At 39.4% G+C, this 23,230-nt stretch overlaps 1 protein-coding gene across 2 annotated transcripts in view; it reads right to left on the reverse strand.

The window, feature by feature from the left end:
* Nucleotides 1-23,230, reverse strand: part of Bnc2 (basonuclin 2) — a 334,323-nt gene that overhangs the window by 261,655 nt on the left and 49,438 nt on the right. The window contains exons 2-3 of one of the 2 annotated variants that reach the window (XM_028753637.1): nt 19,150-19,275; nt 9,351-9,551 (exon numbers count right to left, since the gene is read on the reverse strand). In XM_028753637.1, coding sequence (XP_028609470.1) covers nt 9,351-9,551; nt 19,150-19,275 — 327 coding nt within the window. Of the gene's footprint in view, nt 1-9,350; nt 9,552-19,149; nt 19,276-23,230 lie in introns of those variants that run through there. The other variant, XM_028753638.1, reaches the window with a different exon arrangement.

Genomic DNA, 23,230 nt, shown 5'->3' on the forward strand with positions numbered 1-23,230 from the left:
CAATGGTGCATGAAAAACCAAGCTGACAGGCAGGCTGGGTTCATTAAATGCACAAGGCCTTTATTCCCATAATACATCTCACCTGTATGAAGCCAGGGTTCTGGTTTCCAGGCTGCTACTGAAACAAGCCCTCCCAGATGTAGGACTTCTGACACTCCCTATCCTCTTTTTTTGCATAACTTACAATAAAGATCACAAATAGAGTAAAAATGAGAAAACCCTTCTCCGTCATATACTGTTTAGCACATACCAGTGCTGGCAACATATTTTAAGATCCACTTCCTCTCATGATTACTTGCCGAAGGTCTTCAGGAGAACAAGGCAAGGGGGGAGAAGACAACACACCACGGGTGTGAGTTCACCCCACCCGTGGAATATTTGGAATTTAAAACTTAAAAACTTGACAGTTGCTTCTAGAAAACTGCAGTTCTGTGGCTGGTGAAATTGGCAATTCACAAAAGAAGCAATCACACCAGTTCTCCATCAGTGACACCTAGCTTCATTTAAAAACTTAGCCTCCTATCTCTGAGGCAAAGCTCTATGTTCACCCACAGCACAGGGGGAGGGGACATGCTTAGGAACACAAAGTTACATAATCTAAGCACCTCCCTATCCCTAGGGAGGGGATGCTTGTTTGTGGTGGTCCTTCTGTATGTAAACTCATATACTCCTTGCATTTGAGGCAGATATTAACAAATCCCAACATTCCCAAAATAAATCATTTAAATGCTTGCAACCAGACAATCTAACAGTTCTACACTACCTCTGTGTCTACATATCATGTAGTATAAATGTACAACCACACGGCAATACTAGATTTGTAACATTTTCTATAGAAAAGCAATAAGACTTTGTCCCCAAAGTCCAGAGTCCAGAGCAGAACTTCAGTTTCAGTTCTATCTGAGAATATGTGTGTGTGTGTGTGTGTGTGTGTGTGTGTGTGTGTGTGTGTGTATGAAAAGGACAAAATAAAAACAGTATTACATATTGTCCTAGTAACCTAGCTGAGTCTGCATTAGGTTCGACCGGAGGTCAAAAATCATCATGAAACTCTCGTGAATATACTCATAATATAATGTCACAGCATCTTACAAAGCAGCAACCCTGATCCTCTGCCCTCTGGAACTGGCAGAGGGCACATCAGTGGGCAGTTTTCTTTGCTCATGCCTTCTCAGGTGTCCCACACAGCCATCCTAATGGCATACCTCAGTGATATCTTCCTTGCTTTTAATTGTAATGGAAGGAGAGAACAAACATTATTAAAACTCTGCTAATGGAGGTTCTCATTTTAATATTAGTTTTGTTATTATGTTAAGCCAGCTGAAAGTAATTATTTTTGTCAGGTAAAATACTCATTATCCTGAAGTTTTTCTTTTCAAACCCCTAGTTCAGACACAATGATCATCAAATGTAAATCCTAAAGAATTGTCTGGAGACCCAATAGCCACCTTAATAAAGTTGAAAAAAAATCCACAGCAGTCACACACAAGCACACAGGTAAATACCAGAAGCCATATCTTTCCAATTTATAAAAATGTTTTTATTCTTGTTATTTTTAACAATCTCCATGCCTTTTTTAGACAATGAGTTAAATGCATTACATGCAAAACAGTGATGAATCCTCACATGGTATGTAGGACACATGTTTTAAAGATCTGTTTCCTAATAGTATGTTTATACTGGCTCTGCTAGCATTTCAACTGTTCCTTTCAATGTCTGAGCTCTTAGTAGCTGAAGTTTACCTCGGTCACATCTCCTGATGGTCACCCTGTTCTTTACACCTTTTCCTACTTCTAAGAAGATATCCTTGTGTGTGTTAAGTCCAAGTATATAAAATGATAAGTCTAAGAATAGCTTCTAGTGAAAAGAAAGAAATTTTTCCTCAATCTTTCTCATACAGGTTAAGGGTCAAACTGAACATCTATCACTAGCACCTCTGAGTGGCAAGCCCTAGGTCCACAGCCACCTCTGATTTAAAATCTGTAGTAAAACAAGGACAGCCCTGTCACCGACATGTATATATGTGAGGATAGCACCACAATCCTGAACTTATCAGAATGACAGATTGGCAAAAGGATACCTGATTCAGTGGTTGTTATTTTCAAGCATGTTTTAGTTCTTCTGCATTAAGCAAAAGAGAGGCAGTAAAAATAAGGAAGCAATTGTATAATGAGAAAAATGAATGTAGAAGAGAGAAATGAAGTCTATGAAAAAGGAAACAAGGAATAAGAACAAACTAATCTTGTACTAAGGCCATTAGGTAAATGTCTACCAGCCAAACAAGAACAAGAGTCATAACTCAACACCCCTCTCTGACCCAAACACTAAGGACAGCAGCAAAGTAACATCACAGTTCCGAAGGATGGGTAAATAAGATGTCAGTTGTGCTCAAGGGAATCAATCGGAGGTTTCAACGAGTAACTTCCTACAGTTCAACATTATTCTCCCTTTACAGAGAGAAATGAAAAACTGATGGGCTTAATTAAAGAAAAACAAAAGGATATTATATTGCTGTTAAAGGATCAATTCTTTTTCTTAATTAGAATGATGATTAATAAGCGGAGAATTTGATTTCTGAACTCCCTGGTTTGAGTAATGCATTGTTTCCCCGTAGTACTCCCATTAAGGAGGGCTCTGACTGCAGGAAACAACACTCTCTCATCCTAACACCCCATGGCACAAGATGCCGTGCCCCATCACGAGGACACAGCACTCGGCCCTCACCCAAGTCAAGTGCAGTCATAAGTGTCTCACCGGAGGGTGGAATGCACACTATGAAACTTGTGAGGTTTCCTACAGGGAAGGTACAAATTAAAAAAAAAATCAATACTTTTATTTTTTTTTTCCTATTCTCTAAACCTCCTTTAAAGCCCGGGGAGGGAGATGCTGTTCAAGTCAGGCTCAGGGGGAAATGTGGGCCGCAGCCACAGCTCGAGCATGATCTTAGTGATGTCATCAGCACACACTCTTTCTTCTTCCCAGGGTAATTTTTTTCATCCTATTTCCTCTGTATCTTTACCAGCTTATCTTCTACAGGATGCTCCTTCTGCTACTTATTGTGTTTAACAGAACATAAAGGCTCCTGTTCCCACTCTGTCCCTCTTCCTTTATTTCCCTTCGGCTTATCAGAAGTTAAAGGTCCTCAGGAGAGGGTATGGAGCCTCCTTTGCCTCTAATCCCAGGTGCTTCAGTGGATGAGGGGAACCCCGCAAAATGTGGACACCAGCTGCTCTCCTGGAAATAAAAATGGCATCAGCTTTGGCAGATGCAGGTGACATCAATCATTTCCTAGGACGCCAAACACTCTTCTGGCCAAAGCCTAGAGAACAGTGGTTAGTGATCAGCAAACGTGAATCATGAAAGACGAAAGCAGATGTGCACATGGAGCAGAACTCATGCCTCCACACATATCACACTAGATCCAAACCTTCCAAAGGGAACTCCTGGGACCATTATATCCCATGTTCTTTCAACAACAGCAAACAGTGAGCTCTAGAGAAAATGACTTTCACTGAAAAAGGTATCCAACGAGTCACTGATTCACTCTTTTCCTTACTGCACAGAGTTCTCTCTCTATACTCTAGGGGAACGGAGTTCGCACCTAAAACAATTTAACCACTGTAGTTCATTTATGAATATAGGGTAAAGGAGACATATATATTCTAGTTCACATTACCAAGTTAGCTGTAGACAGGCATTACCTACATGTGCTAGTTGAAGACTGACCAGAGCAATGTCCACTGTGTCTCCACAGTGTGTGCAATGTGTAAGTAGAGAAAGAAGAAACCCTAGGGTTTTGTTTTTCACTGAAGTCTGTGACGCCATCTCACTATCTGTAACGGGCTGTTCCTTTGGAATCAGCTCCTGTGTCACAGCGACCTGGCAAACTTGAATGCTTTCACTATCACGGAATCCTTGCAATCCTGCCTTGGCTGTGACCCATTCACTTTTGTCCCAACTTCCCAGAGATGCCTTGCTCAGCATCTAATTAGTAAGGGAGGAACTGTCATGGGTCTTATCCCTGACACAGGAGTAGGAAGCTGTATTTCGGTGGAAGCCTAAGTCTGTCCTGTTGCATTACTTGATTCCCATAAAGCTACTTGCTTACAGATAATCGAATAAATAATTGGAAAAAATAATTTAAAAATGATCCCCAAATATGCTTAAATTCATTTTAAGTGCTACATGTTGGAAATAAACTTTAAACTGATGTATGCACCTGTTTATATATGTATATTTATATATATGTATACACATCTGAGAATCTATTTGTGCATGCTTCGTTACAATAACACACACATGGAATATCAGACATACAAGGTCTACTACATTCCCATCTCATTATACAGTACGCAGAGCTGTTAAGTGAAGTCTGCATGTTAACACCAAGTTGGAAGGAAAGGCTGACACACAGGTACTCACCACTTTCCTACAATTTCCAATACTACTATGACAAATATCCAGATATTCCTACATGCATGCTACAATATTAAAATGAATGTCAAGGATTACATTTCAATTTCAGTATCATTAACACTTCAAAATAAAGCACATCACCTCTCAAGTTAGAGGAACTAAAACAGAGGTGGCAGCATGCTAACTCAACAAGCTAAAACTATTTGCCATCAAATATAAACACTGTTTTAACATAAGGGTAAGTTTTGGGGAGTTAGTCCTTTTTAAGTAAGACATGATTACCCCAATACACCAACTATTAGGAGGACATATTAAAAAGGAAGAAAGAGAAAATAGGAAAACCTAGAAATGGATGCTGCCTCACAGTGAAAGTCATTTTCAAAGGCCATTAACTAGCAACTGCTTTACTTGTGGATCTGACTAAATAAGACTATTCATCCTATGGAAAAGCAATGTCTAGTCTTGAAAAGAAGCTTTAGAATAAAAATATATTGCATGAACTACAAAGAACAACCAAGCCACAGCACATAGTTTAGATACGTGACAAACAAAATATGCTGTATGTGAATCTTTAAAATTGTTAGAGATGTTCAAATTATTTTTGGAGGGTTAGAAACCAGGAAAGAAAACATATCATTTCCATTTTAACTACAAATCCTATGACTGGAGCTATGTTTGTCGTCACGAATTGAAAGTAGTAAAAGACTACTGGAAGAAAAATCTGTATTGAGCACTCTTGCAAATAAATTCCAAAAATGTTGTTATACATTTTTTATATATCTTTTAATCACTTCTCAGAGAAGTGCTAGGTTTTATACTAGTCAAAAAGTTTACTGTCATATCTCTGATGAGCAGATGGTCTGGTATTAATGTAAATCACTGATTTAATTTTTAGCTTTCTCAATTTTGTCCCTCACCTATCTAGGAAATGATTTCTCTGGTGATAACTAACACATCATGCTAATGAGAGAATCTAATACACAATAGAAAAATGTCACTACTAATAATATTTGCATGAAGTTAAATAAAGCAACTGTAAGAGAATGTCAGACAGTTGTTCTTTAATAAGACACAGTTTCACAATGAAATTATGTTGTTAATTTTGTTACATCATTGGTTGAATCCTAAATTACTTCATAATGATGCACAGCGTCATTTATAATTCTAAGTTAGTATTTCACTCTACTCTGCAAAGAGACCTTATTAAGAGATCTGCATTTTATTTGAAACAGGTTACGTATACCTGAGCAATAATAAAAGGTATAAACACCTCTAGTAATACAGGAAAAGTGCACTATCACCATTACCTGTACAGTGTCATTTCTGAAAAATATTTCAATTAGATAGGACTATACCCTCTCTCAGAGGAAGTTATAAGGATTTTATTTGCTACTTTCTCAAATGCATAAACATGTACAAAATATGTAGAAAAATCAGCTTTCAAAGTCTGGTTTAAAAAAAACCACACACACACACACCCCTTCCAAAACCATGCTCTTTTCTCCCTCCTACCTTAACAATACCTTATGAGAGTATCCTGAGAAAAATAACCTTTGCAGCTTTAGGAGATAAGGAAAAAGAGAAAATGGTTTTGGACATTATCAATTTGTAACTGAATCCATAACTCTCAGTAACAATAGTCAATATCTACATCTTTCAAGGTTCTCAAGTGTCTGTCCATAAGAAAATAAAATTTTTCTAAACAACAACAAATCACTCTTTGATTTTAGAGAAAATAATGTAAGGTAGGGAAATGAAGTCAGGAAGTTCCATTTAAAGCTTTAAGGGGAGCAGACTTAACTCCACTGAGTCTAAGCCAAATCATCTCTTAATGTTTGATAAAAGGAAAGATTTACAGTTAAAGAAATCTAACTTCATGCAAGATACAGATTGTTCTATGCCCCTGCCTAGCTTACCTTTGGAAGACACAGACCTAGATTATTAAACTTCAGCGTTCATCAGACATTCCCAAGCATGTTTTCTGTAGCTAACATCGTATGTGGTGAGATCTCTACAGCTCAGTCTTTAAACATCTTATACTGGCTCTACTAGTCAGTCTTGTCCAATGCTTAACGAGGTAGTCAAGGAAATATCAGCTTTTATTCTACTATAGAAAACTGTGTGAAACTGTACTTAACAGATTTCATTCACTCCATGAGCTAAATTTTTACTTAAGAGATTAAAATTGTAAGCAGAAAATAAATAAATAATAAACAGAAAAGCCTTTTTGTTCCAAAAAAAAGATATATAGAATTCGAGTACTTGATTAAATTAGAAAAAAACCTTTATTTTTAGCAAAAGCTGGCTTAATGTGGGTATTGAAACTATTATTCCTCAAAATTGTTGACTTTAAGAGATAGCATTTCAGGAACTACTACTATATTCTCCCTCTCTCTCTCTCCCTCTCTCTCTCCCTCTCTCTCTCTCTCTCCCCCACTCACACACTCTGAACCAACACTGCTGATCCACTACACACAAGGAAAACAAACACATTAAGCATGCACAACACAGACTTTTATATTTAGAAAGATTTGAATTTAAGACTACACACTCTGAAATGGCATCTTGAAAGAGAAAGAAAAGCACACACACACATGTAAATGCATACTCCCTCTTACATGACTTCCAAATATTTAGTAACTGTGAAAGTATATGGGAGGCATCACTAACAACACCAAAACGACAACTACAATAATAAGGGAACCACAGTAAAATGGTTTAATCACAATACTTTCTAAGATTGGGATTTTCATCCTCTGTCACAGTGTTCTGTGCCATCATCTGCTCATTAGGCAGGAATGCCTTCCCTGTGTCCTTACTGTCCTCACAGGCACTGATGCTCGTCATACACATGCATTCATACAGGTACACACAACACAGATCTTTGTATCCCCCACAAACAGGCACACAGAAAACATTGAGATGGGCCGATCATACAAGTTTCTCCATGAGAGATTTAAATTATTTTCCTAATTCTGACTCATTTTTGTGTAATTTGCTTTTATTTCTTTTGATCCTAAATGTTTTCCACCACTTAAAGTCTCCTTAGATGCAAATCTATTTGGAAATGGGCTAGTGCCAAAGCAGCAAGCTACCACCATCTATGAGGTTCAATAGCCATTTATCAATTGATCATTATCTCTATCTGTTTTATTAACTCTTTTTTCACTAGAGGGGAAAACCTAAAGCAATCTAACCTTTCAAAGCAGGCATGTACATATACACTCCCACTAACTCAAGGAAAACCCGGATTGGTGACATCTAAATTTTAAAGTGGGACACAAGTTATTAGGTTCTAAGGTTAGTGAAAACACACTCTGTTCAAACCACAAGAGAGCCACCCAGACAGAAAAGTGCTTCAGAAAAACACCTCGAAAAGCGTTCTGCAGAGACAAGGAGCATCTCTGTCAGACAAGAAAGGAACTTTTCAGGAAAAAAAAAAAGGATTGCACAGAAAGAGTTGCTTACTGGGTTTATGTTGATTGCATTTAAATCCCAGCTTACTGGATCAGCAGTTATCAGGGTCCCTCTACAGGATGTCAAAATACACCTTATTCAAATACATTTCTCCTATCTAAAACTGTGTGATAAAACTGTTTACCAATTAAATGTTACAAGAGCTGGGCTTTATGCACTCTCTTTGGCAAAGGTTATTTCTAAACTTGGGACAGTTTACAGTCTTGAAAATTGGTTTTTTTTTTTTGTATTTCATTACCAAACATTTAAAAATCTTCCCCAAAGTATTTAATTTCCGCGAACTCTTACATACAAAAGAGGTCTATTAAATAGCAGTTGTACTATTTTAAACGAGTGGAGACAAGACCAATTTTTAAACAACCGCCATCTACTTAACATCGAGTATATTTGTCAGTACTACTCTGGAGCTGCGTGGATGATAAACTAACTCTTGCTTTGTATGGGTTTGGGGTAGGCTTCTGAAAAGCAAGACGTGTCTAGGAGGGAGGCACCAGGGAACTTCCCTCCCTCACTTGAGCACAGTCCAAGAGGAAAGTTTCTGGGTTGTTTCCCCTTCGCTTCCTCTTACCCTCGCTCCCCCGCGGAGCCGCAGAGCCAGCAATTGTGCAAGAGGAGCCGGGCGCGCAGGGCGCAAATCACCGAGCGCTTGGTACGGGCGGCTGCGGGTGATTAATTATCCGTCCGCTGGCATGGCGCTCTCCGGGCGGCTCTCCCGGCAGGGCAGCAGCCGAGCTGCCGGCGGCGGCTGAGCGAGAAGCGGCTCTGGGAGAACGCAAGGGCAGCGCCGAGTGTGAGTGCACCGCGCCGGACGGCGGACGGCGGACGGCGGGCGGCGGGCGGCGGGCGGGTGGCAAGCCGAGCGGGCTGTGCCGCGGCCAGGGGAGCACGGGGAGAGTGAAGCCACCGAGAGCCGGAACAGAGGCCGAGAGCAAGCGGGAGCGCAGCCTGCCGCCCTTCGGGGTGACCTGGCCGGCAGGGAAGCCTGCAGAGCCTCGCTCAGGTCTGAGTCCAGCTGCTCCAGACACCAGAAGTCAGACCCGCTGCTATGAGGGGCCCGCGCTTTATGACTGTTCGGTTACAAGCCCTACTTCGAGACAGCAGACACTTTGACCAAGAGTCAGAAAGATACATTTGTTGAGTAGTGGCTTTTTCTCTTTTTAGCGGGAAACAAAGACATAAATTAAGGCTTCGCAGGACCTAGGCTGTACACCGTGAAACTTTGCAACAAATGCCTTTGCTTTCTCCAACTTCGATGTCCTTTACCCCCTTTTTCTTAAGGAGCCCTTGGGGAAGCCATGAAGTAACACTGCACATTCCAGTAACACAGAAATGACAACATACATATATATGTATATTTTTTTTAAATTTCAAAAACATTTAGAAAGAAAAGTAGCAGGAAGAAAAGGGCACATAACAACTCGAGGTTTCTTTTTAAAAAAAAATTGAAAGTAACTTACCTGTTGGGACATTCTGAATAAGAGGTTAGTATCAGCGTTTTGCCATGTCCCCATGAACCCCGGTTCAGCCGCAGTCGTTCTGGTTCCGAACTGCATGGAGTTGTCAGTACAGGAGTCTCTTAAAGTCAAGTCTCTTGCCCTCTTTGGCTCTCTGTCTCTCTGTGTGTCTCTTTCTCTCACGTCCACTTCTGCCTCTTCTGACTGAAAAGTGAAGGTGGATTTTTTGAGCTTCTTGGCAGCCAGTAGCAGGAGTATAGTGTAGTTAAGAAGCTGGCTGAACTGTGCATTTCATTTGGGAAGGGGGAGATCTGGGGGAGGGAGGGGGGTCAGAGCTTCCTTCGCACCTTCTGCACAGATACCCCTATCATTTATGCATAGATTGTGACTCCCCTAGCTTGCCTTTGCTCGGTTTAACAGCTGCCTGTCAGGTGTGCAGGCAGCACTGGAGACCCAACCATCAGCTTCAAACCCTCAGCCACTGCATGTCATTGGATAGCAGAGCTAGGAGTCAACTGCACTGTTCCACTGTCAGGCACCAAATGACACTCTGCACTAACCCCTCTCCAGATACACAGATAGACACACACTCCTGCGTACTCCACAACATGCCACGCTCACTGTCCACAAGGCCAGGGAAAGCCAGAGCCCTTCCCTGGGAATTTTCCCCAACAATGCTTTCTGCTGTAACATGTTATATCCAGCACCAGTCTTTTCTTTAACACTTGTAAAACTATGACACTTAAATATTCTTAATTACACTGGAAGCAAGTGAAGTATTCATCTGGAGGAGAACATAAAGTTTGCTCAGTTGTTTGTTTGTTTTTTTTTTAAATATTAGCTGCCACAAGTCACACTGTAATGCTGGGCTATTTATAACCACATATAAACTCATAGAGAAAATAATATACAGAGATTTGACCTTATATTCTAAAGGGTGAACAAGCAAAGCTACCAGTTAAACATGGACGACGTACAATAAACATATGCAAAAATAAATATATACCACTTAATATCCAGCACCTCAGGCCATTAACTACCAAACTGAAGGTTAAGTAGAGAGACACTGAAGGCAGAGAAGAAAAATGAATATCTTTTCTTAAAGCTCACAAGCAGAATAAAATCCTTTGTTAAAGTTCTCAGGTAAGGCATCTATATCAACCTTTTAAATCATAAAAAAAAGGCAAAAGATGAAGAAAAAAAGAAGCCTGTCCTATTTCAGGCAAAAAGTAATGCATATAAAAACTCCATTTTTCATTCAGGATCTCTATGGAAAATTCTATAATGTTTCCTTGCCTGATGAAATATAACCTTGATAGCAGGTCATATTTTTAATTAAACCAGTTTTGAAATAAAACAACCATTTATTAGATAGTATTTATCTCCCTTATTTATGGAAAAGCAGAACTCAACAAAATCCACTGTACATAAACACTGTAACTTCAAAATGGAAAGCTAAATTCATGCCATCTCATAAAAGTAGTCAGCAGGAAAAAGCCATCCTTCCTAAACTTAAAATGTAAGGAACATTAATCTTCAGCCACTTACAAATACTGAGGACAAATGTAGCACTCTGCTTGCTCCTTCTTAACTAAAGAATAACAATAAACCTTCCTCTCAGAAACAACAAAAGAAACAGAAAAGCGTTTCGATGGCAGCTTGTGTCATTAGTGGACAATGAGAAAAGATGAGCAAACGTACACTATGTTGACACAAATGTGCCTTCCCTTCTAGAACTGACATCTCCTGAAAGCTTTTCTGTTAAACTTCCCTCCAGTTCACCACCATTAAGCACAAAAAAGTCTCAAAAGAAGCAAATTCAATATCTGAAAGGAGACGAACAAGAACCCAAAGAATTGTTGCCTTAAAATATATTAAGTCCACCTGTGGTCAATAAAAATATTCTTTTGAGGGGGAGGGCGGGAAAAGCCCCATGAGTCAATTGTCAACGGTGACTGTACCTTTACTGCTATTACCCACTTAACTCCCTCTAAAATTTGCTAGCCTCTTGATTTCTGAAGTGGCACTCAGTGCCTCAGTCAAGCTGCCTGCTCAGCTCCTGACCTTCCCACTAATGGCTGTTATTTGTGGGAGGCTTAAGGACACTGTCAATAGCAAGCTTCCTCCTCACTCCCCTCAAGCACTGTATCGCTCTGCCTGCCTGTTCTCTCTTGCCTCTTCTGCTCCCTCTCCCTCTCTCCTTGTTCTTCCCCTCCTTCTTCCCCACTCTCCCTCACTCCCTCTTCCTATTTTTCCAGCCCCACCCCTTTTTTCTCAGTTCTGAGATCCTCTTCTTTCCCAGGTATTCCCCCCAACCCACACGCACACGGGCGTGCACACACACATACACACACACACATACACACACACCACAAAAATCAACTGGCATGCAGCAGCAAGCACCTGCAGTAATAGACTCTTTTATTAAAACTGTTATTCTGCAAGACTTGAAATTCCCCATGGATCGGGCCATGTCAAAGCCGATATAATTAACTAGAGGCTCAGCAACGGATCAATTACCAGACAAGCAAGTGATAGTGAAATCAATGAAAGATCATCAGCCACATTATCAGTGTTGCAACTCATTAGGGCAAAACTGAGAAATGTGCTCACCGCGAGCCCAAGCAAGGTGGCATTACAAAACAAAGGGCTAATTTGGAGACCCTGCTGTGAACAATCTGTAACAGAATTAGCCTTTTTTCCCCCTAAACTGCACAGCTCCATAACTAAATGTGACAGACTGAGAGAAGCAGTTTATTAAGACACCAACCCCAAGTTTATTTAGTTCATAAACTCTCCCCTAGAAAATCAATACAGTCTGTACAGGGTTATTAGGTTGACTAGCTAATACATCCAAATCTGCTCTGCCCAGCCACAGTCCTCTGACAAAATGCTACCCAGAGTATGCAAACTGGTCTCTCTCAGACTGCAAGGTCTAACTGAACAAGTCTGCAGCATAACTATTACTTAAATATTCCTGCCATAGCCACGCCTTAAAAACATCAGGATCGCTTCTTAAGAGTCACAAGAAAAATCACAATTGCACAGGACTGTACCTCCTAGATGGATTTTGTCAAACAAAATCTTAGCTAATTCCTAAAACCAGTTTAAAAAGAGTAAAAGCTTTGTTATACTAACAGACACCAGCCAGAAGAGTTAGCCATGGATAAATGTGTTAAAATGAAGCACAAACCTACAACATTTAGTATGCTTTGTATATTTTATGTTTTAAATCATTCTTTTAAGAAATTTTAGAAAATAAACATCTGACCCCTGTAGAAGTTCCCAAAATATGTTATGTGAACTTGCCACTCATTTCCATAGAAAAATGTAGAACCTTGATAGTCTTCTAGCCAATAAGAGACTGGAATCGTTTCCTAAAGACTCAGGACCAAGACAAACAAACAACAAAACCAAGGCACCAAGATATCTTCTGAGGAGGCTTTCCATTGTCTCTACACTATGAAGATTACAGAGTAACTGTCTGAAATTATTTGTATCCAAGTTATTTACAACAAGGCCACTGGAATAAACATCGTTTTCACAATTATTGCTTTCTTTTTCTCTGATTCAAAGTCATATACTTCAGATTAGGGAATCACAAGTCTGAAAGGTCACATGAAGCTCCTCACATTCCCTGAGACTGAGAGTTAGGCTGTGTATACTGAGAGGTCCACCAATGAACTCTTAAGGTCCTGAAGAAACTATAGAATTAGGAGTAACTCCTCTTCATAACACATAGCAATAACAGACAGACAGACAGACAGACACACACACACACACACACACACACACACACACACACACACACAGATACTCTGAAATGCATTTTACAACAATAACGTAAGACCAGGAGACAGAATAATGTTGGGGAAACAGCTTTGGAAATGGGTAATGACATTTTAACATTTGAAATTAAAAAAAAAACTGTACTATTAATCAGTATAGTCAACTGGCTTCAAGATTTTAAATCCTAAACCTTAATTTAAAAAAAAATAGCTAAAATTTAATGTACAGATGCTACAATTAAACATTTGTTTTTATCAGGTACCTTAACAAACATTTCATCAGTCATGTTTCTAAGTAATATTTTAAAAAGTCAAGCATATATACTAACTCTGCACTATGTGCACATACTTTGGATAGTAATTAAAAGTTGTAATTACAGGAAATTCATACTTTTAAAAACCTTTTTGCACATAACTACACACTGTGCTTGTACCCTCAATGAGATCCAATTAGTTACAAAGAATTTGCATTTCAGTTAGTGTGGGATAACAAGACTACAGGGAGGTGCAGTGAAATTCCACCAACAGAGGAAGGCAGTGTGTTCTTTGCTGTTAGCCCTGTAAGCAGTAATTCCCACAAGTGATTGCTTAGAATGTTACTATCTTTTTAATATTTTATAGTGAGGTGAATTTGGGTTTTTCCTTTTATTTTCTCAAAAACTACACATTGATGCAAAAGTTAGTCACAAGTACTAAAGGACCATGCCAAAGAATGCTGTTTTGCATATACTTTTGGAGTAGACTAGTTTGTTTATTGTGTTGCTTTTTGTTTGTTTGTTTGTTTGTTTGTTTGTTTAAGGGAACATAACTCATCATTCCATCCATACACACACACACACACACACCACACACACAAGGTCTCATCATGTAGCTCTGGCTGGCCTGGAACTCGCTTTGTAGACCAGGTTGATTTTGAGAGATCTGCCTGCCTCTGCCTCTCCAGTGCTAGGATTAATGGTGTGTTCCACCATGCCCAGCTCGCTTTTCTTCTTTGTATTTAATTTCTTTACAACTCAGAGCTTTCTTAAAGTGACTCTGTGACTGGGAACACAGAAGCTCTGTAAAGATCATGGTTCTGTGCTAAGATGCTCAGGCTCTGCACTGAGAAGGCAGTTGAAGGCTTTGTTTTTTTTCCTTTTCTCCTTCTTTCTTTTTCCCCCTAGCTATGACTACAACAACGTAAATCCTAAACAAATGTAAAATAAATGTATGGTTTGTGTACACAGTTTAAGAAGCATCCCCAGGACTTCTAGTGGCTTACAGAGCCGGTACCTGTGATTCCCTGGGTTCAGTTCAGTCGCAGTTAGCAGACTCTGTAATCTGTAATGACAGTGTGCTGGCCTTTGCTCTTCCTTTAGTCACAATTCACTTCCAAAGCTTGGTTAAGTACAGAGCTGGGTTAAAGATCAGTGGTTTTTCATGTGACACACGCTGGTATTCATCTAATGGCTTGTCAAGACAAAACTGTCCCTGTTCTTGCCAAAATAATAAAAATGACGCTCCACATCGCATGACAATCAGCACTTCCTCATGGTGAAACAACTGGAGCTTTCTGTAACTCATTTATTTTAAAGAAAAGAAAATGTTAACTGGCTATTCAATCTCAGGGTACAGAATCAGGTTGTCATTCTCAAATGTCTCTTTCCTTCTTTAATGTTTTCTCTCTCCGGACGCTAAGGCAACATGTACACTAGTCACTAATCAAATCCAACTTTAACATAGAGAGTAATGTTAAAAAAAGCTCAGGTTCCTAATGCATCAAGGCACATAACTTAATATATGCAAATTATGCAGGAGCAGCAGGCTGGGCTCAGTCACAGAGGTGGGGCAGGCAATTGAGGAAATGTCATTTTTCTTGAGAACAAAGTGTGGGACTTGCTTTGCAACATCTGTTGGTCTGTGTGAAATGTTAACAGATGTCTTAAGTGGAAAAAAAGGAGAAAGAATTAATAAAGGAAAACTCCTCTGAACAGATAATCCACCCAAATTTCCATATTCCTAAGGAAGGAGGTTGACAGCAGCCTTTCCCCCTTGTGAAGCCTGCAATCCCTGCTTTCTTGTGCCATTTCTTTTCCAACACAAAGTTAAGGAAGAACAATTTAGACTCCATATAAAGAATAGAAAAAACTACAGCTAATAATAATTTCAAGTTTAATTTTTTTCCAATTTTTGTGTTTGCTTTATAATTATACAGTTATCTATGTCTATTGTTTTCTCTAAACTCACAAATACAATTTGATGAGAGGACAGTAAAATATTTGTTTCCCTTAAAACATACAAATCCAAATACAATGAATACACAAACACATGTATGTGAATGTTGTGGAGAAAAGAAAGGAAGTGAGATAAAAAGTACTTAAGATCAAGATCTTGTTGGTTGATATTGCTATTCACTTGAAATGTAAATAAGTAAAATAACCAATAAAAATCATAAAAATAAAGAATAATAATAAAAAAGATCAAGATCTGAGTTATCTTTTTGGTTTTGCTTTGTTTTGTTTTGAGACAGGTTTTCCTACATAGCTCTGACTGCCCTGGAACTCACTATGTAGACTAGAGTGCCTTCAACTCAAGCTCACAGACATCCACCTACCTCTATGAATTGTCTTCTTTAATGGAAAGAGACTCATCATTACAATTAGGATTCACCTAATACTTACACCTAAATCTTCGCTTGCCAACTGATTTCCAGTCTCTTTCTTTCCATTGCTATCTTGACAAGACTGTTTCAATTGCCAATGTTCCCAAACAGTAACATCTGGTAATCATGGATCCTTATGTTTAAATTTTAAGGGACCTGGAAAAATTTGCTTATTTAGCAATTGTTTTTCTTGTCTCAGTTTATTAGATGACTGAGTTAAGCACGTATTTAGCAGTCTTTAATTCAGGTTAAAAAGATGCACGGGCAGTGGGTACATGGTGGTTCAAACTTTTAATCCCAGCACTTGGGAGGCAGAGGCAGGCAGACCTCTGTGAATATGAGGCCAGTTGGATCTCCGTAGTGAGTTTCAAGGCAGACAGGAGTGAGATCCCATCTTAAAAAAAATGACTCATGCATGCCAACAACTGAATGTAACCAAGTGTCATGGTAAACGATCTGAACTATACAGTCTATTACTTTTTCTATTAAAATCTTTAAGTCAAGAATTTAGGTTTAGCATCCATGAATTAGCTAAATTAAAATTAGCTTAAAGAGTCTTTATGAAAAGGAGAACAAAAATCTATTTCACATTATCATCTTTGATTGGCATCTCAATCCCGACCCTCCTCCTCCAAAAGTCTGTGTTAGAATTCACTTGTTCCTTCATATTTATAATATTCATATACGTGTGTGTGTGTGTGTGTAACAATATATAAATGCCAGATGGCTTTGAAAGCCTGAGTTGGGCATTTCAACATATAGTAGCTTCAGCCAGAACAGCCTGAAGATTTCAGGGAACAAGATCATGGTCCAATTTTTAAATAAGTGCACCCATGCCTTCATTTAGTTAGTTTTCTGCCAAACCATTATGGATATACTAAATACTCAGATGTTAACTCACAGGAACACCAACCACATCAGTGCACAAGACAGAAATAATAACTGCTATGTACTGAAAGAAGAAGAAAAATGGTGACCAATACTGACAGAGAAAATCTTATGCATTAAAAGTATCTTTATGTGACCAGAAAAGGAACACAAGCCTCCCTAAGCAAGGTTCCAGCCACTTCAGACAGTGACATTAACATTCCCCTTAGGAAAATATTCCCTAAAAGCTTTACCCAAAAGGAGAGAAAGTGCTCCAATGGACACTTGTCTAACTTGACTGAGATGCGGTATCTGCTGACACCCCAGTCAGGGCTGAGCTCCAGAACACACTTCAAGAAAGCCCTCAAATGGTATAATCCGTGGATACTAAAGATATGAAAACGGACAGATGCAGTAGGTGCAGGAGATCAGGGAGTTTACAAAATGCTAAGGAATGCTGAATCCCATGGAATCAAGATTCACATTAAAAAAGGGCATTTTCAGTCAGTACAAATCTTATGCCTACAAAAGATCAAACATTGTACTATCTTGTGTTGATCTAAAAACTGAAAAATGACTTTAATCTTTTTGTGTGTACAAGCAGTGACAAAGGCTTTCTTACTACCACAAGCTACAGTTGATTTTTTTTTTTTTTGAGAAAATCTTAAAAAATCAGTGGTGTCTTTCCTTAAGTGACTCTGAGGATAAAAATAAAAACAAAAATCCAACAGGCTGGGGCATGGAGGTGCACTGGGGAATTACTTCCCTATGACCACAAAAGTGGTGGGATTGTAAGATAATATTAATGTTTTTATTTACTCCCTTCTAAAAACTGCAGACTGAGATGCTGGCAGTGCCAGTAAAAATGTCATAATAATAGTTTAAATTATTGGCAAGAAGGAAGATTGAGACTCACTTCTACACAAGAAAACCATGTTACCAGGCTGAGCTCAATACCTTAAAATTATTTGAAAATGTAACACTCTAAGGTTAACACATTAAAACAAGATACACAAGAAATAATATGTGTAATTCTCAAACCTAAAAATATAAATTAAAAAAGAGAAATTTTAGAATAATGCCACGACTATTTTAAACATACATATACAAATGCATACCTAAGCATACACACATTCACAAATACACACAAGCACACACACATACAAACACACACACATACATACATAAACACACTCAAGAACATACATACATGCACAAACACATGCATACATACTAACTGTTAGTATTCTGTCTAAACTCCACCTCCACAGTTACCTGGCAACCGCCAGGTGTGCTCCTCCCCACAGTTACCTGGCAATAGCTAGGTAGGCTTGCCCACTATAAAAGGGGCTGCTTGCCCTCTCCTCTCTCTCTTAATCTCTTGATCTCTTGCTTCTAGCTTCTCTCTGTCCCCTTGCCCCTCCTGCTTCCCTTCCCCCTCTCTCCACATGGTCATGGCTGGCCTCTACTTTTCTGCTTCTCTGCTTCCCTACTCCCTCTCTCTCTCTGCCTCTACTACCCTCCTGGCTCCCCTCTCCATGCCCTGAATAAACTCTATTCTATGCTATATCAGTGTGTGACTGGTCCTTCAGGGAGAAGAGATGCCTCGGCATGGGCCCACTGAGACATCCCCTTCCCCCATACCTCTCCACTCACGCACAGAACATACTCTTTATCTTTTTATAAACACAACACTAACAAACACATATATAAGCACATACATGCATACACATTCATGCATACATACATAGACAAACACATACAAGCTCTATACTTATACACACGAAAATAAATATACTCATACATACAAATGCACATATAAGCCCACACATACACATTTAAATGAAAAACACTGATGCAAAGAGAATTTATACGACTTCTGGTTGGTTTTCCAAATTAAAACTTTTAAATGAGAAGAGTAGGGGCCTCTGGTGTAGGACCTCAGCTGGAAGCAAGCAGACAGGAAGCTTTTCACACACAGCTGCATTGTCTGTCCGTCCAGCTGATGTCCTGGCTATGCTCACCTTATAAAAACTATCAGTCTGTGTGTGTGTATGTGTGTGTTTGTGTTTGTGTTTGTTTGTGTATGTGTGTGTTTGTGTATGTGTTTGTGTGTGTGTGTGTATAAAACATATATATGTTATATTTCAATTCTTAACGATTGCTACCATAATACATCCATTTTCAAAAGTGACGATTACAATAAATCTTCCCTAGAACTATGTGTAAAAAATGAAAAGGAAAAAAAGGGGAGGATGAAGGAAAAGAAGACACCATCACAATCAAAATCATTCATATAACTGCCACAAAATCCTACTTCATACAGTATCTTCAGAGGTAAAAACTGTTGAGAAGCAAGTAAATGCATTCATTTCCTAGCTTACACATGAGTGTGAAAGACAGTAAGGGCGTGGAATAAAGAATATTTATGTGGGAATGAACTTCAATAGGACAGTCAAAGCTTGTGAGCATATTTAAATGACTTAAATAGGAAAGGACAACATACCTCAAGTTGAGATGGATCAACCCCACAGCATGGGACCTTAAAATGTGCTTGCCAGTCTTGATCACCAAGTCTGCCCTCCGATTTGTAACTGAGGCAATTTGGAGGCGGGGAGGGCACAAAACGTGCCTGTTGAGAGATTAGAAGAGGAAATTATATATAGTCTGCAGGCAATATTGTACAGAAATCCTGGCTACATCAAGACACTTTATCTTAAAAACTGCAAATGTAACATACTCCTCTCACCACACAAACACTTTTAAAAAGAGTTAATTACTAAGGTTTATAGCAACCAACAGTTAACTACATGAATTATAAGAGAACAACAATGAGGAATAACTGAATAGTTCACTGATGGCTAACAGGACAGAGGGACCAAACTCAGGGTTTCTTGTGGACAAGCATAACTCTGATAAGAAGCCAAACCAGCACTGCACTCAAGCTTCTCTTCTTTAAGGGGGGACTGGGTAGTTGTGTGGGTGTCTGAAACCTGGGCTGTCGAACATAAGCTCTACCACTGAGCTACACTCCAGCCAAAACCCATTCCATTTTCTTCTGCTACTTATCAAGAAAATCATGATAAACCTTCTTAGTCACTGTTGAAGAATTATTTATCAAGCTTCGCATACCAAGTACAAGAAGCTCTGGGGAACACCAAAACAAGGCATGATCCCTGCTCACAGGATTATAATCTACTACAGAATAGAAGCCATGCATGAAAATGACCTTATATAAACAGAGACTGTGGTGAGGCGAGAGCAGTAGTAGATCCTTATGATTTAGGGAAGGATGCCCTCCCACTGATATGGGGAAAGCAAGCATCTAAGCAAAGGGTGCCTTTGTTCTGGGCCCCAAGAAACTACCAATATTCCCCTAGAAGAGTGATCCAGTTTGACTAGAGTATAGTGTGGATAGTGGATGAAGCATTAATAAATGAGAGGATGTACGCACGACAAACCATGGGTAAGAGTCCCACAGTCCACTCTCAGTTGCTACTCTGTTATCCATCAAGCTACCAGCCAAGTCTACAAAAAGACAGCACTACCACAGGGCGATTGTTAGCATTTTAAAAGAAAGTACATGTAGGACAATACATTAAAACGTGAATAAAATAAAGCTAATAGATCAATTAAGGAACTATTACAATAAATAGGTATAACAAGCAGGTAAGGCTGATGAAAAAAAGCCAAACACTCTGACGATGAAATTGCGGAGGTAAGAATGACAGCCAGGACACGTCTAAGGCGGCTGGACAGATAGTTCACTGGTTAAGAGCATACTGCTCTTGTAGAGAACCCAAGTTAGTTTCCATGTTGGGTGGCTCACAACTGCCTGTAATTCCAGCTCCAGGAGATCTGATGCCTTCTTCCAGCCTCCGTCGGGACCAGCATGCATGTGCACACACAACACCCCTCCCAGGGTGCAGACACATACACAAGACTAAAGATAAACATAAATCTTTTAAAATATGTGGGTCACAAGAGCTAGTGTGACACTAGGGATCTGATTGGTAGCACCTTCTACAGAAATGAGAATAAAATGATTTAGAGAAATACAGTCAAGCTTGGTCAGAGGAGTAAAGAATATCTCATTTGTAAAGACAACAAGGCAGAAACAGTAAAATAGTCTTTGGACGAATGAAAGAAAACAAAGTACGAGAAATGTGGCTTGAAAAGTTAGCAGGATTTAAAGAAGTGTCCTTAGGAACAAACAGCTTGTTTTCCACTGCAGGAGGTTTAAAAAGAAAACTCTACAGTAAGCTAAGGGGACAAAGTCAGTTGAGGGAAGGATATTGAAGATTTAAGCCAGAGGGAAAATGATATAAAGGGTCCTAGGAGAGAACGTGGTAAGAACACAAATGAAAAGGTTCCCTGAAGGGAGAAAAAAAATCCCTCGGACACCAAAGGAATGATATAGAAAAACTTCCATGGTAAGAAATGCAGGCAATAAGGCCAGGCAGTGATGGCACATCCCTTTAATTCCAGCACTCAAAAGGCAGAGGCAAGTAGATCTCCGAATTTGAAGCCAGCCTGGTCTACAGAGTGAGTTCTAGGACAGTCAGGGCTACCCAGAGAAACCCTGTCTCAAACCCACAAAAACAAAAAGAAATCCCAGGAATTGGTGTTTGTGTGTGTGTGTGTGTGTGTGTGTGTGTGTGTGTAAAATTATAAACAGAACCTACTCAGTCCACTCAGTGGACACTTGGCATTGAATAACCAATTAGAGGGCATCTTCCTAAGGGAAGACAACGTCTCTCAGCATCCCTTAGTTGCCTGTAGATTTTGTCTGGGGTTGGGACCCCATGAGATTTCCCTCTTCCACTTTTTTCACATTGTCCTTGTTCAGGCCCTGCCATATTGTAACAATTAAAGAAGATGAGGCCAGAAACTTGAGAAGGAGCGAGGGTGGGGCCATGGAAGTTGTTAGAGGGAGGAAAGGGAATGGAGAGAAATGATGTAATTATATTTTACTTAAAACAATAATAAATACACTTAATGTTTTTTTTTTTTAAAAAAGAAACCCAGATATTACGAGTCCAGTTAAGAGCACAAACTAGAGAACTGGAGAAAAGAAAGGGAACAGTCTACTCAAAAGGGCACAGTGAAGGTCAGAATCCATGAGATAGCAGAAGAAATGCCAAACGGCAGAGAGGGTTGCCTCTGAAAGTACTTTAGAAACCTCCTCTCAGTCAAGTAGCTTTAAGACAATGCACTGAGCTTACAGGTTAAGAACATGTACTGTTCTTGCATGGGATCCAAGTTCAGTTCCCAGTACCTATGTGAGATGGCTCACAACTGCTGGAACCATAGCTCCAGGGGATTTGATGCATGCATACATACATACATACATACATACATAGTGCATATATACATACACTCTCTCTCTGAAAGATTTATCATTTAAATTTTAAATTTTAAAGAATCTTTTTTTAAAGGCACTGTAGTTAGGAGTTGGAAATACTGACACTGAAAACTAAAATACTGAAAACCATTAAGGGGTTCTTAATGCAGAGAATAATGCCATGCTCCAGAACATACAGGCCCGTAGGAAACAGAACTTAGGGAACTATAGTGATCAAATACATTCCCATACTGATGAGTTCATGTAAAATAAAAATACCAAGAATAGATTTTAGATCAAAATTATTTGATCTTTATTTATTCATAAACCCAATTCTAAGTATGTACAGAATATTTTTTTAATGGCTGTAAGTTTACTCCTGGCTAACGAAATTCCCCAAAGCAAACAAAAACTGGAAATACTTTGAACTGTATCACATATATGATTTGAATGAAGGAAAGAGGAGATGTCTAAGAATACTGTTTCATTAGCAGACAGGAGACAAAGCTGAGGAGGTAAGTCACCCCACCCCTTACTGCTAACTCCTACCTCCAGGCCCATGTGATCCAAAGTCACATCAACTCTCTACCCAATTAGTGAGGATTGCATTAGGAGAACTCAGCACTTTTAGTCCAGAATCCCTCTAGAGACCAGGGAAATGATGAGTTCCATCACATGGCCAGTATCAACAGCCACCGAAGGAACACCTCAGGGACATGGACAAAGACATTTATCTGCTGTGCTGGCAGCCACTACAACCAGTCTTCCTAACAGGGTCCTTTCTGTAAGGACCACTGTCTAAGTGACCTGTCATAGAGCTTTATAAAGTAGCATTAATACTGTGGGCCAAAATGAGATTGATCTTTGAGCTTCGTGGTCTCCTGTTGTCAACAGTGCATTATAAAACCAATACTAAATACTTTATAAACAGGTCTCCCTACAGTGTATTAGAGAAACAGTGCATATTTCATGCTCCATAGTTAGGTAGCCACATATCCATCAGGCTAATACATTATTTATTAGATACCCAGAAGTGCAATAAGAGTCAATAAACTAACTTCTGGATACTTGTATGCAACTATTTCAATGGAAATTGTAACCTGGATGGGAAAACATTCTCACTAACAATGGCAGATGGAAAACCTTCTCTCAAGTATACCATTAGAAGGGAGCACATGGGGGGGGGAGAGAGAGAGAGAGAGAGAGAGAGAGAGAGAGAGAGAGAGAGAGAGAGAGAGAGAGA

Source organism: Grammomys surdaster, unplaced genomic scaffold (genome assembly GCF_004785775.1).
Source record: "Grammomys surdaster isolate TR1022 unplaced genomic scaffold, NIH_TR_1.0 125951, whole genome shotgun sequence".
NCBI lineage: Eukaryota > Metazoa > Chordata > Mammalia > Rodentia > Muridae > Grammomys > Grammomys surdaster.